This window comes from Vanessa tameamea, chromosome 10 (genome assembly GCF_037043105.1).
Source record: "Vanessa tameamea isolate UH-Manoa-2023 chromosome 10, ilVanTame1 primary haplotype, whole genome shotgun sequence".
In the NCBI taxonomy this organism is placed as follows: domain Eukaryota; kingdom Metazoa; phylum Arthropoda; class Insecta; order Lepidoptera; family Nymphalidae; genus Vanessa; species Vanessa tameamea.
The window spans coordinates 445,198-462,243 of NC_087318.1; the positions used below are offsets into that span (position 1 = coordinate 445,198).

Consider the following 17,046-nt stretch of genomic DNA (forward strand, 5'->3'; position numbering starts at 1 on the left):
TCTAGTTAAGATAAGCTAGATAAAAATATTTTTTTAAATTGAATATATTATATTGATTTAGCAGCCAAAGAAATTAGTTGTTATTAAGTGGGTTTGTAAAAATAAAAATAAAAAATGTACTTATAAATATAAATGTATTAAAATTACAATGATTTAATCTGCAAACATATCTTCTATTTTCTTCTGTACTTCTTTCTCTGTTTCAGAATTAAGTTTATCAGGCAAGTTTTTGACTGCTTCCATATCCATTTCAGGAGCTTCATCTGCTGTTGCTTGACCTTTTGCCTAAATAGTAAATAAATTATTGGTTAGTTATGAAGGTGATGTACTTTAGTAAAGATTAAGAAAAAAATTTCTCAAGATAATTTTTAGTGTGCTATTTGTTTCATTAATAGAATCTATTATGGATATATCTAGAAGCAGTAACAGTACTTGATTGAATAATTATCAAAAAGGCTTGATTGAAATTGATTTTTTCTGTTTCTTAAGAGTCACCTCACCTTCTCTAACTGTATCTCAAGCTGAGTTATAGCCCTCTCTAGACGATAGTTATCTGAGACCAGCTGTGCCCATCGCCTACGCAGGGCCCGCAGACGTGCACCACTTGCTGTCTGGGATCTCTTACGTTCCCAATTTACAGCTGCTATCTGTTTCCTAAAAAACATATATGAGCAATTCAGAATATAACTTTAGTATTCGAAAATAATCAATTGATTAACTGCATAAAGCATATAAGGTATTCAGTACAAGGAATTGTTTTAACATTTTTTATTTCCATATTGTATTGTTCCCTTACCGTAGCTGTGAATGAACATTCTGCGATCTGATCACTAGAGCTTGTAGAACATTTAAATAGGAACGCCAGGCTTCTGTACTGTAATGTAACTGCAACTCCAAGTTCAGTACCCTAGTTGCCTGATGTGAGAGCTGTGCATGAGAATTGTCCACAGCCTCCACCCAGGCTGCTGGTTCACCAAGTCGGCCTGCTGGTGGAGGAGGTAACTCATATCTGAAAATTGGTTGATATTTAATATGTATAAGGGTTTTATTAAGGTTTTGTTAAATAAATGGTGAGACAATGATTGGCTTAATTGAATAAAAATAAATAAAATAACTGTAGAGAGTTAAATCATTACTTAAGTTTGTATTCTCATCCTTTATGTCATTAAGAATTGAAAATTTACCTCTTCATGGATAAAGGCTCCATAGGCAAACGTTGTTGGACCCTCTCCATCTCTCTCTGAAGTGCTGGTGTTTCAAATGCTGTGCTTGGCTCTGGGCCAGCATTTTCAAGATAATTCTTTGTTGGTCTATATCTTCGGCATTCCTCTTCAACCATTGCCAGAGCCTTTAAATATCATTCAACAAATTATAAAACGTCGTATATGATCATTACTAAAGGGCGAAACAAAATTTACTATATGTACGTACAAGGTATACGTAGAAAATGTTAAATAATATTGAGCACATAAAATAAGTTAAAATAAGCCGTTTGTTTGATACAAATAAAAACTGCTGCCATCTTATTACAACTCTGTTAAAAATGTTATTCCTGTTTGTTTATTACTATTTGCTTCATCAATATATCATTACTATGTTGTATACGATATTAATTACAAAAAAAAAATTAAAATCTTACCGCTTCTCTAACTCCCGGGTCATCGTAACCCTGGTCAATATAAGGTAAAGCGTCCACTACGACTTCCCCAGCCATTTTATTATAATATCTGGTAGGAAGGTCTGAAAACAGTTAACTTCTGAACGTGTTGGGGATACTAGGTCCTGGACTAAAATTATAAATTATTGAATTTTCGTATAAACTGGAACTAGAGCGCGTTGCTATTGTTATGACTTTAGGTTTGTCAATTCTCAGCTGTCATTGCTCATTGTCACTTAAAAGTTGTCACTTCTCACTCAGAGCAAATTTCTAGTTCATTTAAAAAATATATATGTTCTTGGATGGTAACTCACGATGTAAATATTTTTAATGAATACTAGAAATCATTATTAAAACAAAACCGTTTGTTTAAACTATTATGTTTGTCTTTCCAAGCGTTTTTCATTGTCACTTTTTGTTCTTCGTACACTTACTATAATCTGTGCTTAATTTACAATTACTCATTTTTATTGACAAATTGCTAAACATTAGTTTTTATTCTTGAATAAAATGATTACCTACATTTAGTACTTTAATCGTCAATTGACCAATTATACACTAAATAGTAAATAAAACTAACGAAACTGGAAAAGTATAAACTGTGATCACTTTTTACAAAAAAGTAGATATTTAGCAAAGAAATGAGATGTTAATGCTTAATGCATTTTAGTTAAAGTAATTATAAAAATAAATATTATAATTATACGCCGTGAATTCTTTTTTAAAATGCAAGATACAATAATAAATCAAGAAATTGCCAACTTAGACCTATCAAAGGTATGTAACAAAATCATGATAATATTAAGTATGTTTATTAATAAAACACTATAAGCACGATATACCTATATAATATTCTAATATGTTAATAACAATTCCAGATTGCAGCTTTGCAACAAAAACGTACATTAGCTTTTGTGAACCACTTTGTAATAACAACAGTCCAGTTTTTAAATAATTTTGCCAAAAGATGTGAACAGAAACTGATGCTGTTTGAGAGGAAATTAGAAAAAATCAATGCTACTATGGTGTTACTAGAAGCAAGGGTATGAAATTAAATGAATATGATAAATATATATAAAGAACAATTTTAAATGTTTTATTTATTCACAGCTGTCTTCAATTCCCGAAGTAGCACAAATAGCAACAGAAATAGATAACCTAAAACCAAAGGAATCTATAGTTCAAACACCAAACGAAATAAACGAAACAGTTACAAACAATGATGATGACAATAAACCTGAAAATAAAAATGCAACAGAAACAATTAAACCTGAATATGAAAGATTTATTAAAATGGTACAAGTTGGTGTACCAATAGATGCTGTAAAATTAAAAATATCACTGGAAGGACTAGATCCTAATGAATTAGACAAAATAATGAAAAAATGATTACTTTTATAAGTTGAGATTGAAAAACTGTTATTCCAAATTGTATTTCTACACAATTGAGTATATTTTTTAATGTTTATAATAATTATAGTACAATGCTGAGCTGTTATGTTATTGAAATAGTTAATAAAGGTTTAATAAAATGCCTTAGTTTATTTTATATAAAAAAAAGAAAGATTATCAAAAATGGTTGGAGTTCAAATAACATTGATAATTAAATATTGTAGGTACATCTGAATTGCCTATTTCTATATTTATATCATTTGTGTAAATTGAACAATCTTTCAATTAATTTGTTTTGATGCAATCGAAAATCTTGCACAAAGTAGGCTTTTTTGTAATATTATGAGGTAAATGTAGGGTCTATATATAATCTTAGTGTTAGCAAATAAAAAAACCTTTTAGTTTGGAATCTTATTTATTAGGCAGTTTAGAATTGGATCATTTGTCCCTTCCTCTTCTTGTCTCCACCAAGTTCGAAGTGCTTGCAACGCTTGAGTGCAACTTGTGATCTCACCTTGCAGTCGGCACATTCCAGACGGAGTACAATTTTCTTTGTAGTTTTCGCCTATTAAAAACATTACACATTAAAAACTCATTAAATTTTTTATTATGACATTAAGGTGATTAGAGATGAAAATATTACATACACACATGCAAAGACAAACAGACAATACCTATTCTATTCATCATAGTGTCAAAAGAAGCAATTACATTTAAATGATAATGAATTTACTTTTTTATAGTTTCATTTACGTGCCGCTTTAACTAATTAGTTATTAACAATTAATAGGTACGCCATGACAAACCATATATCTAGTTATAGCAACAAGTCTAGCACACATTTAATTAGATTTAAAATACTTCACATATATAAATATAAATAATTGATTAATCAAATATAAATCGGTAAATATATACAAGCAACTGTTAACGATAATCGGTTATTTACGGAATAGAGGTTATAAGTCACCAACATACCTTCTTTTTGAAGATGGGTTTGGACTGACCACCATAACCCTGCTGTTTACGGTCGTAACGTCTTCTACCCTGAGCGGCGTGCCTTTCCTTGGACTTTTTGTACTGTGATACTTTGTGTACCTTGTGGACTTTGCATTTTTTGCAGTATGTCCTCCGCTGTTTTGGTACGTTCACCTGAAAGTATAAGTGCCGAAAATGAAATATGACCGTCACTGTTAAGATAATGACACTACATAATTATTTCACTAATCAATTCACGAATTTCTTAAAAGTTTGATGAGATTTTAAAGGATATTTTTAAAATACACACACCATTTTCGTTTTGTCTGATATCAACCAGCCAAACGTCAACTAGAAAGAAAGAGATAATCGTTTGACGTTGACAACTGAATATGTTTTTTTTTACTAGCAGAGCCTCCTGTCTTTTGAGTAATAGTTATAAGATTTGGAACTGTAGTTATTATGTAGTTCAATTATAGAGAATTTAAATTGTACGTGAATCCAGCATATTTTGAACAAAAAATTTGACTTTAATTTAATTTAATTAACATTTCACCAGATTTCCAAATCGGCATTTATTATCTGTATATATCTGTACGGTATTTGCTAATATTAAAATTGTTTGCTTCGCGCCAAAAGTGACAAGTTTGTTTTTATTTTACTTTTGCACTTACAGTTTGTTTTGTGTTAAGTTTACCATTTATTTTGTATATATATACCGATAACAATTTGTGAATAAAACATGAAATTCGCTATACCTGAAATATCGTGGCACAATAGAGATCCCGTTTTAAGTGTAGACTTCCAGCCAAAATCTGAACCTAATGAACCTTTGCGACTTGCAACTGGAGGCACCGATTCTCATGTTCTTGTAAATATAAAAGCTATTATTACAAATTATTACATATATTTTTTTAATTTGTTACAATCAGTCCTGTTTCATGTCCTATATCTTATCTTTCTAGATATGGTATATATCGACAACAGAAAAAGGATCCATAAATTTAGAAGTAGCTGCAGATTTAACACGACATCAAAAAGCGGTGAATGTCGTGAGATGGTCACCAAACGGTCAATACTTAGCCTCTGGTGATGATGAATCAATTATTATTGTTTGGAAACAAAAAACAGAAGATCCAGTACCACCAATGGAAGGTGAGGAACAGTATAAAGAGTCATGGGTAATTCATAAGGTTGGTATTTCTTCATGATAAATTTCATGTGTTGGTTGTTAAAAAAAATTTTTTTATATTTACATGTATTTTAAAAAAAAATTTTTCATTGTTATAAATTATTAGATCTTAGTGAAAGATTTTTAATATTTTAGACTCTCCGTGGCCACATGGAAGATGTGCTAGATATGAGTTGGTCCAGCTCATCACTACAACTGGCATCAGGGTCTGTTGACAACAAATTACTTATCTGGGATGTGGGCAGAGGTCGCTATAGCTCCATAGTGTCAGACCACAAAGGCTTTGTACAAGGAGTAGCATGGGATCCTCGAGGCCAGCTAATAGCTACTACGAGTACTGATCGGTAATTTAGTCCTGGCATTTATCATACATACATTGTAATTAATTAAAACATATCAAACAATTCATAACTTTTAATTTTGTGTTTGTATTATTTATCTTAACTTGACTTATCTAACTACTAAAACTCTAAAACTATCTATAACTTGAAATATTGTAAACCTGAAATGGTGGTACATTTAACTAATTAAACTCAATTAAACTTATTTTCCAGAGTGTTCCGCACCTTTGATGTGAACTCAAAGAAGGTAGTGTCACGCAGTAGTAAGGCAATACTTCCCTTCCCAAAAGAACATGCTTTACATGATGTGAAAGTTCGTCTTTATCATGATGATACTTTGCAAACATATTTCAGAAGATTACAGTTTAGTCCTGATGGACTTCTCATTGCTGGTAAGATTAATAAATTTATTGATTTTCCTAAAAGTTTTGATATTGAATAATTGGTTTTTACTAAACTCATAAAATTTTAATATATTTAAATCTATTTAACTCCAAAGTATTACTGAAATTAGAATTGGAAAATGTATGTCTATTCCAGTGCCCGCTGGCAGGATTGAGCCAGAACAGGGCAAACTTGACATGAAACCCATGAATGCTGTTTATATTTATACAAGATACTCATTGAAAGTGTGAGTATATTATGAATTAATTATTAATCATATAGATTGTAAGAATTTGTACAATTTGTGGACATCAATCAGCAAAAACGTGATTCAAAAGTCTCGGTATAAGCTTAAAGCTGTCTTCCCGCAGACCGGTGTGCGTGCTGCCGTGCTCGGAGCCGGCGCTGGCGCTGCGCTGGTCCCCGCGCCGCCTCGCCCCGCGCCCGCGCGCGCCGCCGCCCGCCTTCCCCGGCGCGCGCCGCCTGCTGGCCGTGGCCACGCGCCGCTCGCTCGTGCTGTATGACACGCAGCAACGCACGCCTGTCGCGCTCGTCTCCAACGTGCACTACACCAGGTACGGTGCACAAAGGCAGGCATAAATTACTACAGGCACTTTGCAATATTGTGTAACACAATTGTGTAATAGAACACATAGAGAATTCGTTTTTCAGATAACTATATAAATATAGCATTTTTATCGTAAACAATTATTCACAGGCTCACAGATCTGACTTGGTCACCGAATGGACGCAGTCTGGTTGCTTCCAGCACAGACGGTTTCTGTTCCGTCGTGACCTTCAATGACGGCGAGTTAGGAGAGTTTTTACCTGATGAATTAACTGAGCCAAATGCAGGTAAGCCATTGAGAAATTAATCTAAGTTAATGACCTATATCTCATTCCATCATATCCAAACTAGGTAACAATATTTAAATATAATTATGTTTCTGTTGATCTACTATTAATAGTAGATCATAAAATATCTGTTAAAATTATACAAGTGACAATTCAAAGGCTCAAATTTTACTTTTGTTGAGTCCCTTTGTATTTATTTATATTATTATTTCAGAACCAATGGAAGTTGAAGAAGCACAACAAAATGAGAAAGATGCTAATGAGGAAATAAAAACAGATACAAAGCAAACAACAATTCACAATACACCGAAAATAGATTCATTTATCAAATTCAAAACACCTGGTGAAAATCTATCAGTGAAAAAAAGTGAAAGATCTCCCAAGAAAGCTAAAATAGATAACAGCCAACAGCAAAAAACATCGGTGAAAATAGATGTATTGGTTGAAACAGCAATGCAGTCTTGGTCAGATAACTCCAGTAATGACGTAATAAAACCTAAGGAAATGGATATTGACAATAATAAAGATGAAATTATGGTCATAGAAGATAGTGAAGACATCAAACTAGTTTATGATGAAACAGAAAACTCAAAGTTAGATAATCAGTCCCCAACAGAGAACAAAACTAAACCTGCAGAAACAAACAAATCTATACCTGACTCAAGGATATCTCCAGTAAAAACCAATTTACCTCCTAAGCATTCTGAGGTGCCGAATTCAAAAACGAGTAATTTCTTTAAGCAAGCAAAAGTGACAGATATGAAGGAGCCAGTTGTAAATAAAGCAGTAGCAAGTCCAAAAACTCCTCGAAGAGTTAGTTTTGTGACCCTATCAAGTCCTAAGAACAGCAAGAAAAAGTGATAATTAAGAATATTATATTTATATGAATAATATTTTATTAAAGATATTTAAGTATTGTATCAGATTTTTTATTGTTCATTGTAAACTGGGCATCTTGTCTTGGATGTGGATGTTGGCGGGGATGTGGTATATAAAATAAGTTTACCTTTGCTCCTTGTGATTGTGTGACAATGATTATCATGGTTTTTTTTCAAAAAGACCTTTATTATTTTGAATAAACATAATATTTTAATAAACGTATTATGATTTACAACTTTGTTGAAAACATCCAGAAGAGAAGCGATCTGCAAAATGTCCTTATTTAACAAAAGTTTCCGCCCGCGCCACCGACTGTGTGAGGGATGCGCTGGAGTGTTAGCAACACTTTATACAGATCCGATCAGATGTTCTGGAATGATAGAGTAACAAAACCATCCACCCAAACCTTCATTTATAATATTATTAAGATCGAAAAAAAATCACTTATATACGCCTAAAATAGAAAAGCACCCAAAATTAATCTTTGTGGAACACACAGGTTTCAGTAAGCATTCAGAAGACTTTATCCTTGAATTATTCTTAGCTTCAGTTTTTTATTTCATTACCATTATTAGACAAAATATATATAGGGAAGTACTATATTGTGTTGTGATTGATTTCGATGTATTATTAGTAAGAGTCGGCGTACAATATTCCGTACTCTTTCTTTGTAACAAATAACTGTATATATAGAACGTTCGAGAGTCTTTTGAACTTAATTGAAATCATTTATACTTTTATAAATAAAAACATTACTCTACAAAAATTTTATAGGCATGTATTATATTTTCTTCCTTTCAGTACTAATGGGGTATACTTAGTAACAAAACGATATATAAAATGATAAGTGTAAAATTACTTCGCTTATATGAAATTATATTATTAAACAGATTAAAATTTTTGAAATAAGATGATTATTTTTAAATAATTAATATTTGTAACACATTTTATATTTTTGTATGTTTTGCAATAAAGTCACATCCTGGCGTTTTGTAAAGTGAAACATTTTATTGAAAAAATAACTTATTAAAATTGGAGGTTAATTCTGTTTAGTCGTCACAGATAAAATAAAAGGCCAATATAAAAGGTAAACATTTTAATAAATATTTACAATTCACTGCATGTTTTATCACATTCAAATAAAGAGAATATAACAAAATATATTCTAGTGTCTGTACTTACCTATCGCAAGGCAATTCATTAACCTTTAGCGAAACTGAAGCGAAGGTACCGTATTAAGTCACATCAAAATCGTCCAAATAAATCATGTTGAAACAATTCTATAATACTATATTAGTAATTATTGCTTTGATATGAGATTTATATAATCTGGTCGAGAGGCACCTTGTTAACGAAATTACGAAGTTTTTATTTTATTCAATTCAATATATTTTATTAATTTCAGTAACATACCACAATATATTCGATATTCATAATTTTTTCTTATCTACATCTGTATTTTGCTATAAATGTTGTAATCGTTAACAATTTTTACACTTGAATCCTGTTTCTTACGAGCGACTTTATTATTAGTATATTATTTAGTAAGCATCACATAATTTGTTCACATACTATATTTATGTATTAATCTGGCACCAACAAATACTTAGATTGTAACCATATTTCTATTGAATGAATGTAAAGTTATATTTAACCAACGTCGAACCAATATTAACACTACCTATTGGTAAACAAAATAACTAAAAATTCATATATTTTAAAATTGATAATTGTCTAAAGTTGGTTCAAGGCCTCAATGTATAGAACACTTGAAACAGGTTAAAGGTTCGAGGCAAACCATGTGAGATAAAGATGTTAGAATTATTAGTATTCTGTGAAACATCGTTTGGAAAACTGTATTGTACATAATGGATGACAATGTGTGTCATTTTCCTGTGTAGGTTAGGTTATCCCGGTTAACGGAGCCACGAATGTCGACAACGACTGATAAATTCATCACTTAAGAAACAGGACACTTAAAAGCTTCGTCTGGAAGATTCAGTCTTGGCGTGGTGCGTCTCTCAATTAACAAATTTGTAATGTCTGTGTCTATCGGTAGAGGCGGGCGAAGTCTCGAAGTAATCGGGTCATTTCCTTGCATTTCTCAGCCCTGAAATTATTGTTATGATTATTTATTTTTTTAATATGTGCAAAGAACATGTTCAATATTTTTATAGAAATATATTCAAACAATAATTAATGAACTAAATTTGAGAAATCCAAAAGTGCACAATCTCTGCACACCTCATAACTCCCATAGAAAATAATCTAGTTATTGCTAAATCTCAAATTAAACGAAAATAATAATAATAATATATAAACACAAGTCTTTTATTCATTATAATTAAACGACACTCAGATAGAACAGTCATTCGCAATATCAGAGTCATGAAAAATAGACGACCGCAGTCTATATATATGACTGCGGTCTTGTTTTACAAAGAAATGTTGAAAACCGTTGTCATGGGAGGCCGTTGTCATGGGCAGTACCTGATCGCGTACTGGTGGAACTGCCAGCACTGGTGGTCGGTGGCGGCGGGCGGCGCGCGCGACAGGCGCCGCAGCGCGCTCGCCAGCCAGTCCGCGCCTGCGCGCTTCTGCCACCACACCAGCTCCAGCATCACCTCGGCCACCTGCCACACGAGCGCCGTCAGTTCGCCCCCGAACGATAGTGTTGCGATTTATATGTACACTCGAAAACCCATCTCACCTCGGAGAGCATGTAGGAGTGCAGATGGAGAACGGAGGCCTCGAGGAGAGCGAACGTGAGAGTCTCACCGTACTGCGTCAGAGTTGCGCTTATGGCCTCTGAAAAAATAATAAAATTAGTAGCTTGACCTTTTATAGAAATGCAAAAGGGCAGGGCGAGCGTCTCACCCTTGACCTGGCGGTCGTCCTCGCGCGTAGAGTTAGCTATCCTGGCGAGATCGTGCAGGAACTTCATGAGCGAGCAGTTAGCGTCGCGATGGTCGAGAGCACACGCGCGCGCGCCCAGCGACAGCAGCTGCGGCAGCACGCCCTCCGCGGCCAGCAGCGCCCCCGGGCTGCGCTGCAGGTACCTGTGCAGCGAGCCCGGTCAGGCGGGGAGGTCGACGAGGGCGGGGGTATCGACGCAGGCGACTCGCACTCACCGCACGCAGAGGCGGTAGAGGTCGTCGACAGTGTCGGGGTTGTCACGCAGCGCCTCGGGCGCGGCCAGCAGTGTGAGCGCGGGCGGCAGCAGCGCGTGCAGCAGGCGGGCCAGCGCGCGCTGGGCGGCGGCGTCGGTGGGGTCGGCCAGCGCGTCGGCCAGCACGGCGGCCAGGTACAGCAGGCAGGAGTGCGCGCGTACGGCGTACAGCACGGGCAGCGCCTGCGCCAGCGCGGGCAGCAGCGGCGCGGCGTGGCGGCCCGTGCTGCGCACCATGAAGCGCACGCTGCGGCACGCGCGCTCCATTATGCGGCCCTCGCGCGAGTATCTGCGGACGGCCTCTCGAATAATTTACCGGTGATGTTACCGACGGTTTTGTCTTTACTTTAATGATTCTCTGGCTTATATGCAATAAAATTAAAAACTATTATTTTCTTAACATTTCTTCTTATTGGGATCTCACATATGAGGCCAGACATTATATTATTACTGCATATTAAAATTACTGCTTTTAATTTTTACGGACTAGTAAAAATGTAAAAAATATTAATTGGAATTTTTATACTCCATTCGCAAGTGAATATGTGCAATTTAAAATCTGCAATTTATTTTCTGCAGGGCCACGTCCTCACACACTGTCAGAACCCAATAATTCAGAAAGAATCGTTTGGTGATTAAAATAAACCGGGACCGACTTGTTCATGACCTCGTGCACGACGGGCCAGGCGTCGCGGAAGGCGGGCAGGCAGGGGTGCGCGGCGGGCCCGGCCGGCGCGTCCACGTCGCGGAACAGCGCCGCCAGCCGGTCCAGCCACAGCACGGGGTCGCTGCGCGTGCCGCGCCGCGGCTCGGCCTCGCGCGCCAGCAGCTCGCGCAGCCCCTCCAGCTGCACGGCGGCCGCCTCGCGCATGGCCAGCGCCAGCTGCTCGGGCGGCAGGCGGCCCACGGCGGCGGCCAGCGCGCGCAGCAGCGCGGCGGCGGCGCGCGGCGCCAGGCTGAGCTCGTCGGCGCGGCGCGCGGCGCGCAGCAGCGTGGCGGCGTGCGGCGCGGCGTGGCTGCGGCACGCGGCGCAGATGTTCTGCGGGGGCACGGCGTGAGTCGGCGGCGGCACGGGGAGGAGGCGGCCCGGGGTAAGGGGGGAGGGGGCGTCACCTGCAGAGCCGTCGCCGCCGCGTTCGCCAGTGTCTGGTCCTGCAGTGCTCCGATGAGGCTCTGGAGGCACGGCTCGAGGCACTCGGGGTGCCTCTCTATCCACTCGCAGAGCTCGCCCAGCAGGAGGATGCAGGTCTTCCGCACCGCCGGGTGCGTGCCCTCGGGCATCGATAGGATGGCTTCTACCACTTTTGGCACATATTCATATTCTTCACTGAAAAATATACAAAGCTGGATATAACATTGGTATCTCACTACTTACAGAGGCATATATTTGCTAAATTCAATTTACAAACATTATTTCAGCCATAAAAAGGCAAACTAATTAAAACTACCAATTTTATCATAATAATTAATAAAAATTTACGTAAATGATCAGTATATGTATTATATTATTATTAAATGAGCTAGAGGCTTCGAAAATTTTTGAACACATTTTTGACTTAAGCATCTTAAATTTTTATGAATATTAACAATACTCTTTACAATAATTCTCACATTATATAAGCAGTACTAAATTAAGTTTAATTTGGAATTTCCTTCATACTTACGGCAATATATTTTTAGCTACAGATTGCATGATAAAAAGAGCTGCTTCCGTTTGCTCCCAAGGCAAGTCAGCCTGTAGAACTGCAAACATCTGTCGGAACACTGAACTTGACCCAACAATGAACACAACATCCTTTATTAATTCCATTACTTTCATGCGGAATTCCTGTGGAAAAGTTTTTTAAAATATAAGTAACCTTCCAAATTGTTGAAAGTTTCAATATACATATAAATATTTATACAGAGTTGAAGCAGTTAAGTTTTTGTAGTATTAATATATCTTGTGAATTCTATTCACAAATGTTTGCTACGCAATGTATAAAAATGGAATATGTCAATTTACATAGAATTCATCTCCTTCGTCAGGTAACTGTGTGTGGTCAGGTTCACACTGACAGTGTCTGGCCAATGCTTCGATTAACCTCTCTATATGTGGTTTGAATACGTCTGTTAGTGGTTGATAATCTCTCTCATAAACTTCTTCTGATAGACGATACCATAAATTAAATGTGATTTCTGCAACCTGTAATATTTTTTAAAACATTTCTAGTATAAAAAAATTAATACTATCAGTTATATTAATTTAGTAAATAGAACTTTAGTGCAAGCACTTCACAAAACAATCTGACAATAGTTATTGCATAAGTAATAACATAAAAATAATTTTGGTAACAAGTGATGTTCCTTGAACTTCAAAATTATTAGATATATAATCAATATGTGTATTATTGATTGTGACCACTGATTCCAAATGAACCGCCAAACCTGAGAACTAAACAATAATTTACAAACACATCTGGCAATGATTTGAAATCAAATTTTAGTTTGAAATCACTACACAATTACAATGAAATCTCTTTGAAATCCCTATCTTTGTATTTCCACTTATATTTAGAACATTGTAATAAATATAACAGATTTTACAAATTATATTAGACTGGGTCTCATTTTTCTTTATTTACATTTCACACATATCTAATGCTTATATGTGAAACCGATGCACATTTTTTTTTATCACAAAATAACCATAAAGGTTTCTGCACTTACATCATAGTCATGATGTCCAACACACACAAGTGAGAGCTCCAAAGATCTCATCGCAAAATGTGCATTACCATTTGCAGCACACAAGATTATCTTCTCTAAAAATGTTTCTGCTAGTTCTGTAAACACTCCAGCATAGTTTGCAGCTTTCTCCTCTTCCTCGTGAGCCACTGCCATGTGATAGCTCTCTTCTAGTGAGGAAACACTATCAAACAGTAACTTTTCTACCTCTGTATTATTGTTATTATCCTCTAAACAGTGAAGTATTGCACAGATACAGTCAGACGCAGCAGAGTGCAGCAAGTTAATAGAATTGTGATCTCTTAGAACCTGCAAACTGAAACCAATAACTGCATTCTGAGGCACTTCCTGTATACTCATTGCCCTAACCTGGATCCATGATGTCATACATTTAACAATTTTCAATGCTATATTAGTACTTTGGGAACTATTTAAACACTCTTTAAGGAAAAATGTCACTAATTGAGAATTTGCTCGTAGTTCTGATTTGATTTCTTCCCGGCGGTTCTCACCGAGTTTTAAACTTGATGAATCGATTTCTTGAGGTAATACCGTTAATACTTCTAAGAGGACAAAGTCATTTTTGTTAGAAAATAATTTGATGAGATCACCGACACAGTTGGACCACGATGTCATCTGCAACGCTAAATCAGCTAAGGCCAATGAAAGTTGAGTGACTATTGCTGAACTTGTTTCGGGAGAGATTCCTTCTAAGTGAGCTACGAGAGAATCTCTGAGTGAGACCACGGCTTCCTGAGGCAATTCCGAAAGGTTATGCTGCACTTTAGATCTCATCGTTTGAGCTGCGAAATAACACGAATGGACATCTTTCTTTTGTTGTAAAAGCTGATCGGCTACTTTCCATGAATGAATCTGGAAAATGGCAAACGTGGTAAATTTTAATTCAAAACAATAATAAATAAATTTCTAAAACACATATTATATATTTCTATCGAATAAAAAACCGGTTTGTACTAAAACATAGAAATACTCACAGATTTTTGTACTTCTCCTAACCATCGCGAGGCCTTTTCCTTTTCATTTGGGTTGGGGTTATCATACAAGGCATTAATGGCCTGGTAAATAGTGTCCATTGAAGGCGCCTCCATTGTGGATTTATTAATTCACGGGAAAATCTCAAAATCTTCCAGTATGAAATAGTAAATTAATCATCATATTCTAATAATAAAATAGAAAAGCACTCAAAATTGAGAAGAATCAAACATTAACAACGTCAATCAAATCGTCAAACGACAACCGAACAAATTTTATATTTTGCACAGATAAAAGATAGCAAAGATAACATACAAATTACAATATCTAAAAATAAACTTCACAAGAACTAACAGTATGAAACTACAACGATTTTTTTTTTAAATAAGTGTTTTTGGATTTTTCACTACAAAATATTTGATATTAGGAGTTTTTTTATTCAATCATTTGCGCACGGCATTTTTTCAAATCGAACTATTTTTTAGACTCTTTTTATCTTAATGTATTATTTAAAGTAAAATTTTATTATAAAACCTACGATTTCCACATATTATATATATATATATTTATAATAATATATCTGTCCGTCTGTTACGAAACTATGCTTAATTATGCTATCGTAATTTGGGAATTCCATATGAATTCATCAGTGAATGAATTTGGCTATAAATTGAGTATAATGATAGTTTACTACTAATGGTGGTACCAACTTTTAGCGTCGTATATATTATTACATGTTAAACTGATCGAAAAGATGTAGAAGATTAGTAATGCAATAAATAAATAAATAAAAAGCCCCATAACACGGACCTCGCACTAATGACATACAAGGGAGTGGAGAATAATGTGGCGGCGGAAAGAGCGCATGATGATAAGAGCTTACAGTAATGTGCACAACATTTTTTTTTCCTCTCTATATTACCCTATTAAGTTCATGTATTATTTAAAGTTGATAAGTCTTATAGTTTAGAACTTGAGCCATTGATTGATATTTTAACCAGTCCAGACATAGTTTTAGGATTTTTTAAAGAGTCAATCATGCTTAATTGCACATTTTTAATTTTAGGCAGGTAACATTAATTTATATAATCTTGTCTATAGCTCAATATAGCAATAGATAAATAGTAAAAAAAGCAAACACTCAAACCAAACTTCAAAGATTAAAAATTAATTATCAATCAGTCAATCACAAATGTTTTTCACGGCTGTGTCTATTATTCGAAACGCTTCGGCATTTGTAAAACAAGCGTCTAGTAGAGCGGTACACACGACTTTTTTCGCCATGGCTCCAGTAAAGGTAAGTATTTTAATTAATCTGGTACTAAAATTATATAACTACCTCTGATTGATGTTATTGTTTAAGGTTGGGGACAAAATGCCGGCTGTTGATTTGTTCGAGGATTCACCTGCAAATAAAGTGAACATTTGCGAAATAACTGCTGGAAAAAAGGTTGTTCTTTTCGCTGTTCCTGGAGCTTTTACTCCTGGTTGCTCCAAGACACATTTGCCTGGTTATGTTCAGAACGCTGATAAACTGAAATCGGAGGGAGTTTCGGAAATAGTGTGTGTATCTGTTAATGATCCATATGTGATGGCCGCATGGGGTGCACAACACAACACCAAAGGAAAAGTAAGATTTTGTTCTACCGATATTTAAATGGCCGACAGTAATCTGAAATGTCGGCATTGTCGGCAACCAAATAAAATATAAATCAACATGTGAAATTTTAATGTTGATTTTTATTTTATTTAGTTTAGAAGAAAATATGTTCAAATATAGTTTTTTTGATATTTCATTAAAAAGAAATATGTTGTTAAACTCATACCTATTTATAAAACATATTGTAAGCAGTGGATGATAAGTGGTGTTTCTATGTAAACTTTATTGATTGTTGTATGACCTCTAACCTACTACACTGGCCAGTAATACTTGTACATTATTTATTACCCTGAATGCTCTTAAATATTTAATCCAAATATTGACTGAAAAGAGTAAAATACTCTTCTGTTTGACTAATTGTTTTTAGGAATTTAGAAACAAATATGGATATTTTTATTACTTTTGACACAATTATTATTTTCTAGGTTCGCATGCTAGCAGATCCGAGTGGCAATTTCATCAAGGCCTTGGACCTTGGCACTAATCTCCCACCACTCGGCGGTTTCCGCTCTAAGCGTTTTTCCATGGTCATCAGTGACAGTACAGTTGAAGATCTGAATGTTGAGCCTGATGGAACAGGACTGTCCTGCTCGCTTGCTGATAAGATTAAACTGAAGAATTAAAATCACCTTGCTTAAGTAGTTCCAAAACCTTCTCTTAGTTATGTGATCTACACACCTAGCTTTATGCAGATCTTAGACTGTCTAAGCACCCCTTGTGATATGCCTAAAATATATATATGTATTTTACATTTTAATGTTTCATGTTTGTTTAATTTTTTGAAAACCCCCTTTTTTACTTGAATTTTTTGTATAAAAA

At 35.5% G+C, this 17,046-nt stretch overlaps 6 protein-coding genes across 7 annotated transcripts; 3 read left to right on the forward strand and 3 right to left on the reverse strand.

Annotated features, from left to right (window-relative positions):
* Positions 1-115: 115 nt before the first annotated feature.
* On the reverse strand, positions 116-1,852 carry LOC113393667 (pre-mRNA-splicing factor SPF27). Its single transcript, XM_026630664.2, has 5 exons — positions 1,640-1,852; positions 1,185-1,348; positions 797-1,009; positions 501-654; positions 116-285 (listed from the first exon to the last, which is right to left on the reverse strand). The coding sequence occupies exons 1-5, from the start codon at positions 1,712-1,714 to the stop codon at positions 154-156; spliced, it is 738 nt and encodes a 245-aa protein (XP_026486449.1). The 5' UTR covers positions 1,715-1,852; the 3' UTR covers positions 116-153.
* A 301-nt stretch (positions 1,853-2,153) lies between these two features.
* Positions 2,154-3,191, forward strand: LOC113393669 (WASH complex subunit 3). Its single transcript, XM_026630666.2, has 3 exons — positions 2,154-2,434; positions 2,536-2,700; positions 2,768-3,191. The coding sequence occupies exons 1-3, from the start codon at positions 2,384-2,386 to the stop codon at positions 3,044-3,046; spliced, it is 495 nt and encodes a 164-aa protein (XP_026486451.1). The 5' UTR covers positions 2,154-2,383; the 3' UTR covers positions 3,047-3,191.
* Positions 3,192-3,445: 254 nt separating this feature from the next.
* Positions 3,446-4,456, reverse strand: LOC113393670 (large ribosomal subunit protein eL42). Its single transcript, XM_026630667.2, has 3 exons — positions 4,340-4,456; positions 4,028-4,201; positions 3,446-3,614 (listed from the first exon to the last, which is right to left on the reverse strand). Exons 1-3 carry the CDS (start codon positions 4,340-4,342, stop codon positions 3,477-3,479), a joined length of 315 nt encoding a protein of 104 aa, XP_026486452.1. The 5' UTR covers positions 4,343-4,456; the 3' UTR covers positions 3,446-3,476.
* A 192-nt stretch (positions 4,457-4,648) lies between these two features.
* Positions 4,649-7,719, forward strand: LOC113393664 (chromatin assembly factor 1 subunit B). The gene is made up of 8 exons (XM_026630660.2): positions 4,649-4,898; positions 4,993-5,220; positions 5,355-5,563; positions 5,774-5,952; positions 6,101-6,191; positions 6,316-6,519; positions 6,663-6,799; positions 7,014-7,719. Exons 1-8 carry the CDS (start codon positions 4,770-4,772, stop codon positions 7,658-7,660), a joined length of 1,824 nt encoding a protein of 607 aa, XP_026486445.1. The 5' UTR covers positions 4,649-4,769; the 3' UTR covers positions 7,661-7,719.
* Positions 7,720-8,759: 1,040 nt separating this feature from the next.
* Positions 8,760-14,835, reverse strand: LOC113393671 (transportin-3). 2 transcript variants are annotated; one of them, XM_064216026.1, is made up of 11 exons: positions 14,570-14,835; positions 13,557-14,447; positions 12,853-13,032; positions 12,512-12,675; positions 11,961-12,174; positions 11,504-11,886; positions 10,810-11,136; positions 10,556-10,737; positions 10,389-10,486; positions 10,169-10,311; positions 8,760-9,788 (listed from the first exon to the last, which is right to left on the reverse strand). In XM_064216026.1, the coding sequence occupies exons 1-11, from the start codon at positions 14,681-14,683 to the stop codon at positions 9,728-9,730; spliced, it is 2,757 nt and encodes a 918-aa protein (XP_064072096.1). In that variant the 5' UTR covers positions 14,684-14,835; the 3' UTR covers positions 8,760-9,727. The 2 variants fall into 2 exon arrangements, with proteins under 2 accessions (XP_064072096.1, XP_064072095.1); XM_064216025.1 differs by having other exon boundaries at positions 10,389-10,737.
* Positions 14,836-15,623: 788 nt separating this feature from the next.
* Positions 15,624-16,989, forward strand: LOC113393668 (peroxiredoxin-5, mitochondrial). Its single transcript, XM_026630665.2, has 3 exons — positions 15,624-15,864; positions 15,931-16,197; positions 16,653-16,989. The coding sequence occupies exons 1-3, from the start codon at positions 15,760-15,762 to the stop codon at positions 16,848-16,850; spliced, it is 570 nt and encodes a 189-aa protein (XP_026486450.2). The 5' UTR covers positions 15,624-15,759; the 3' UTR covers positions 16,851-16,989.
* Positions 16,990-17,046: the final 57 nt, after the last annotated feature.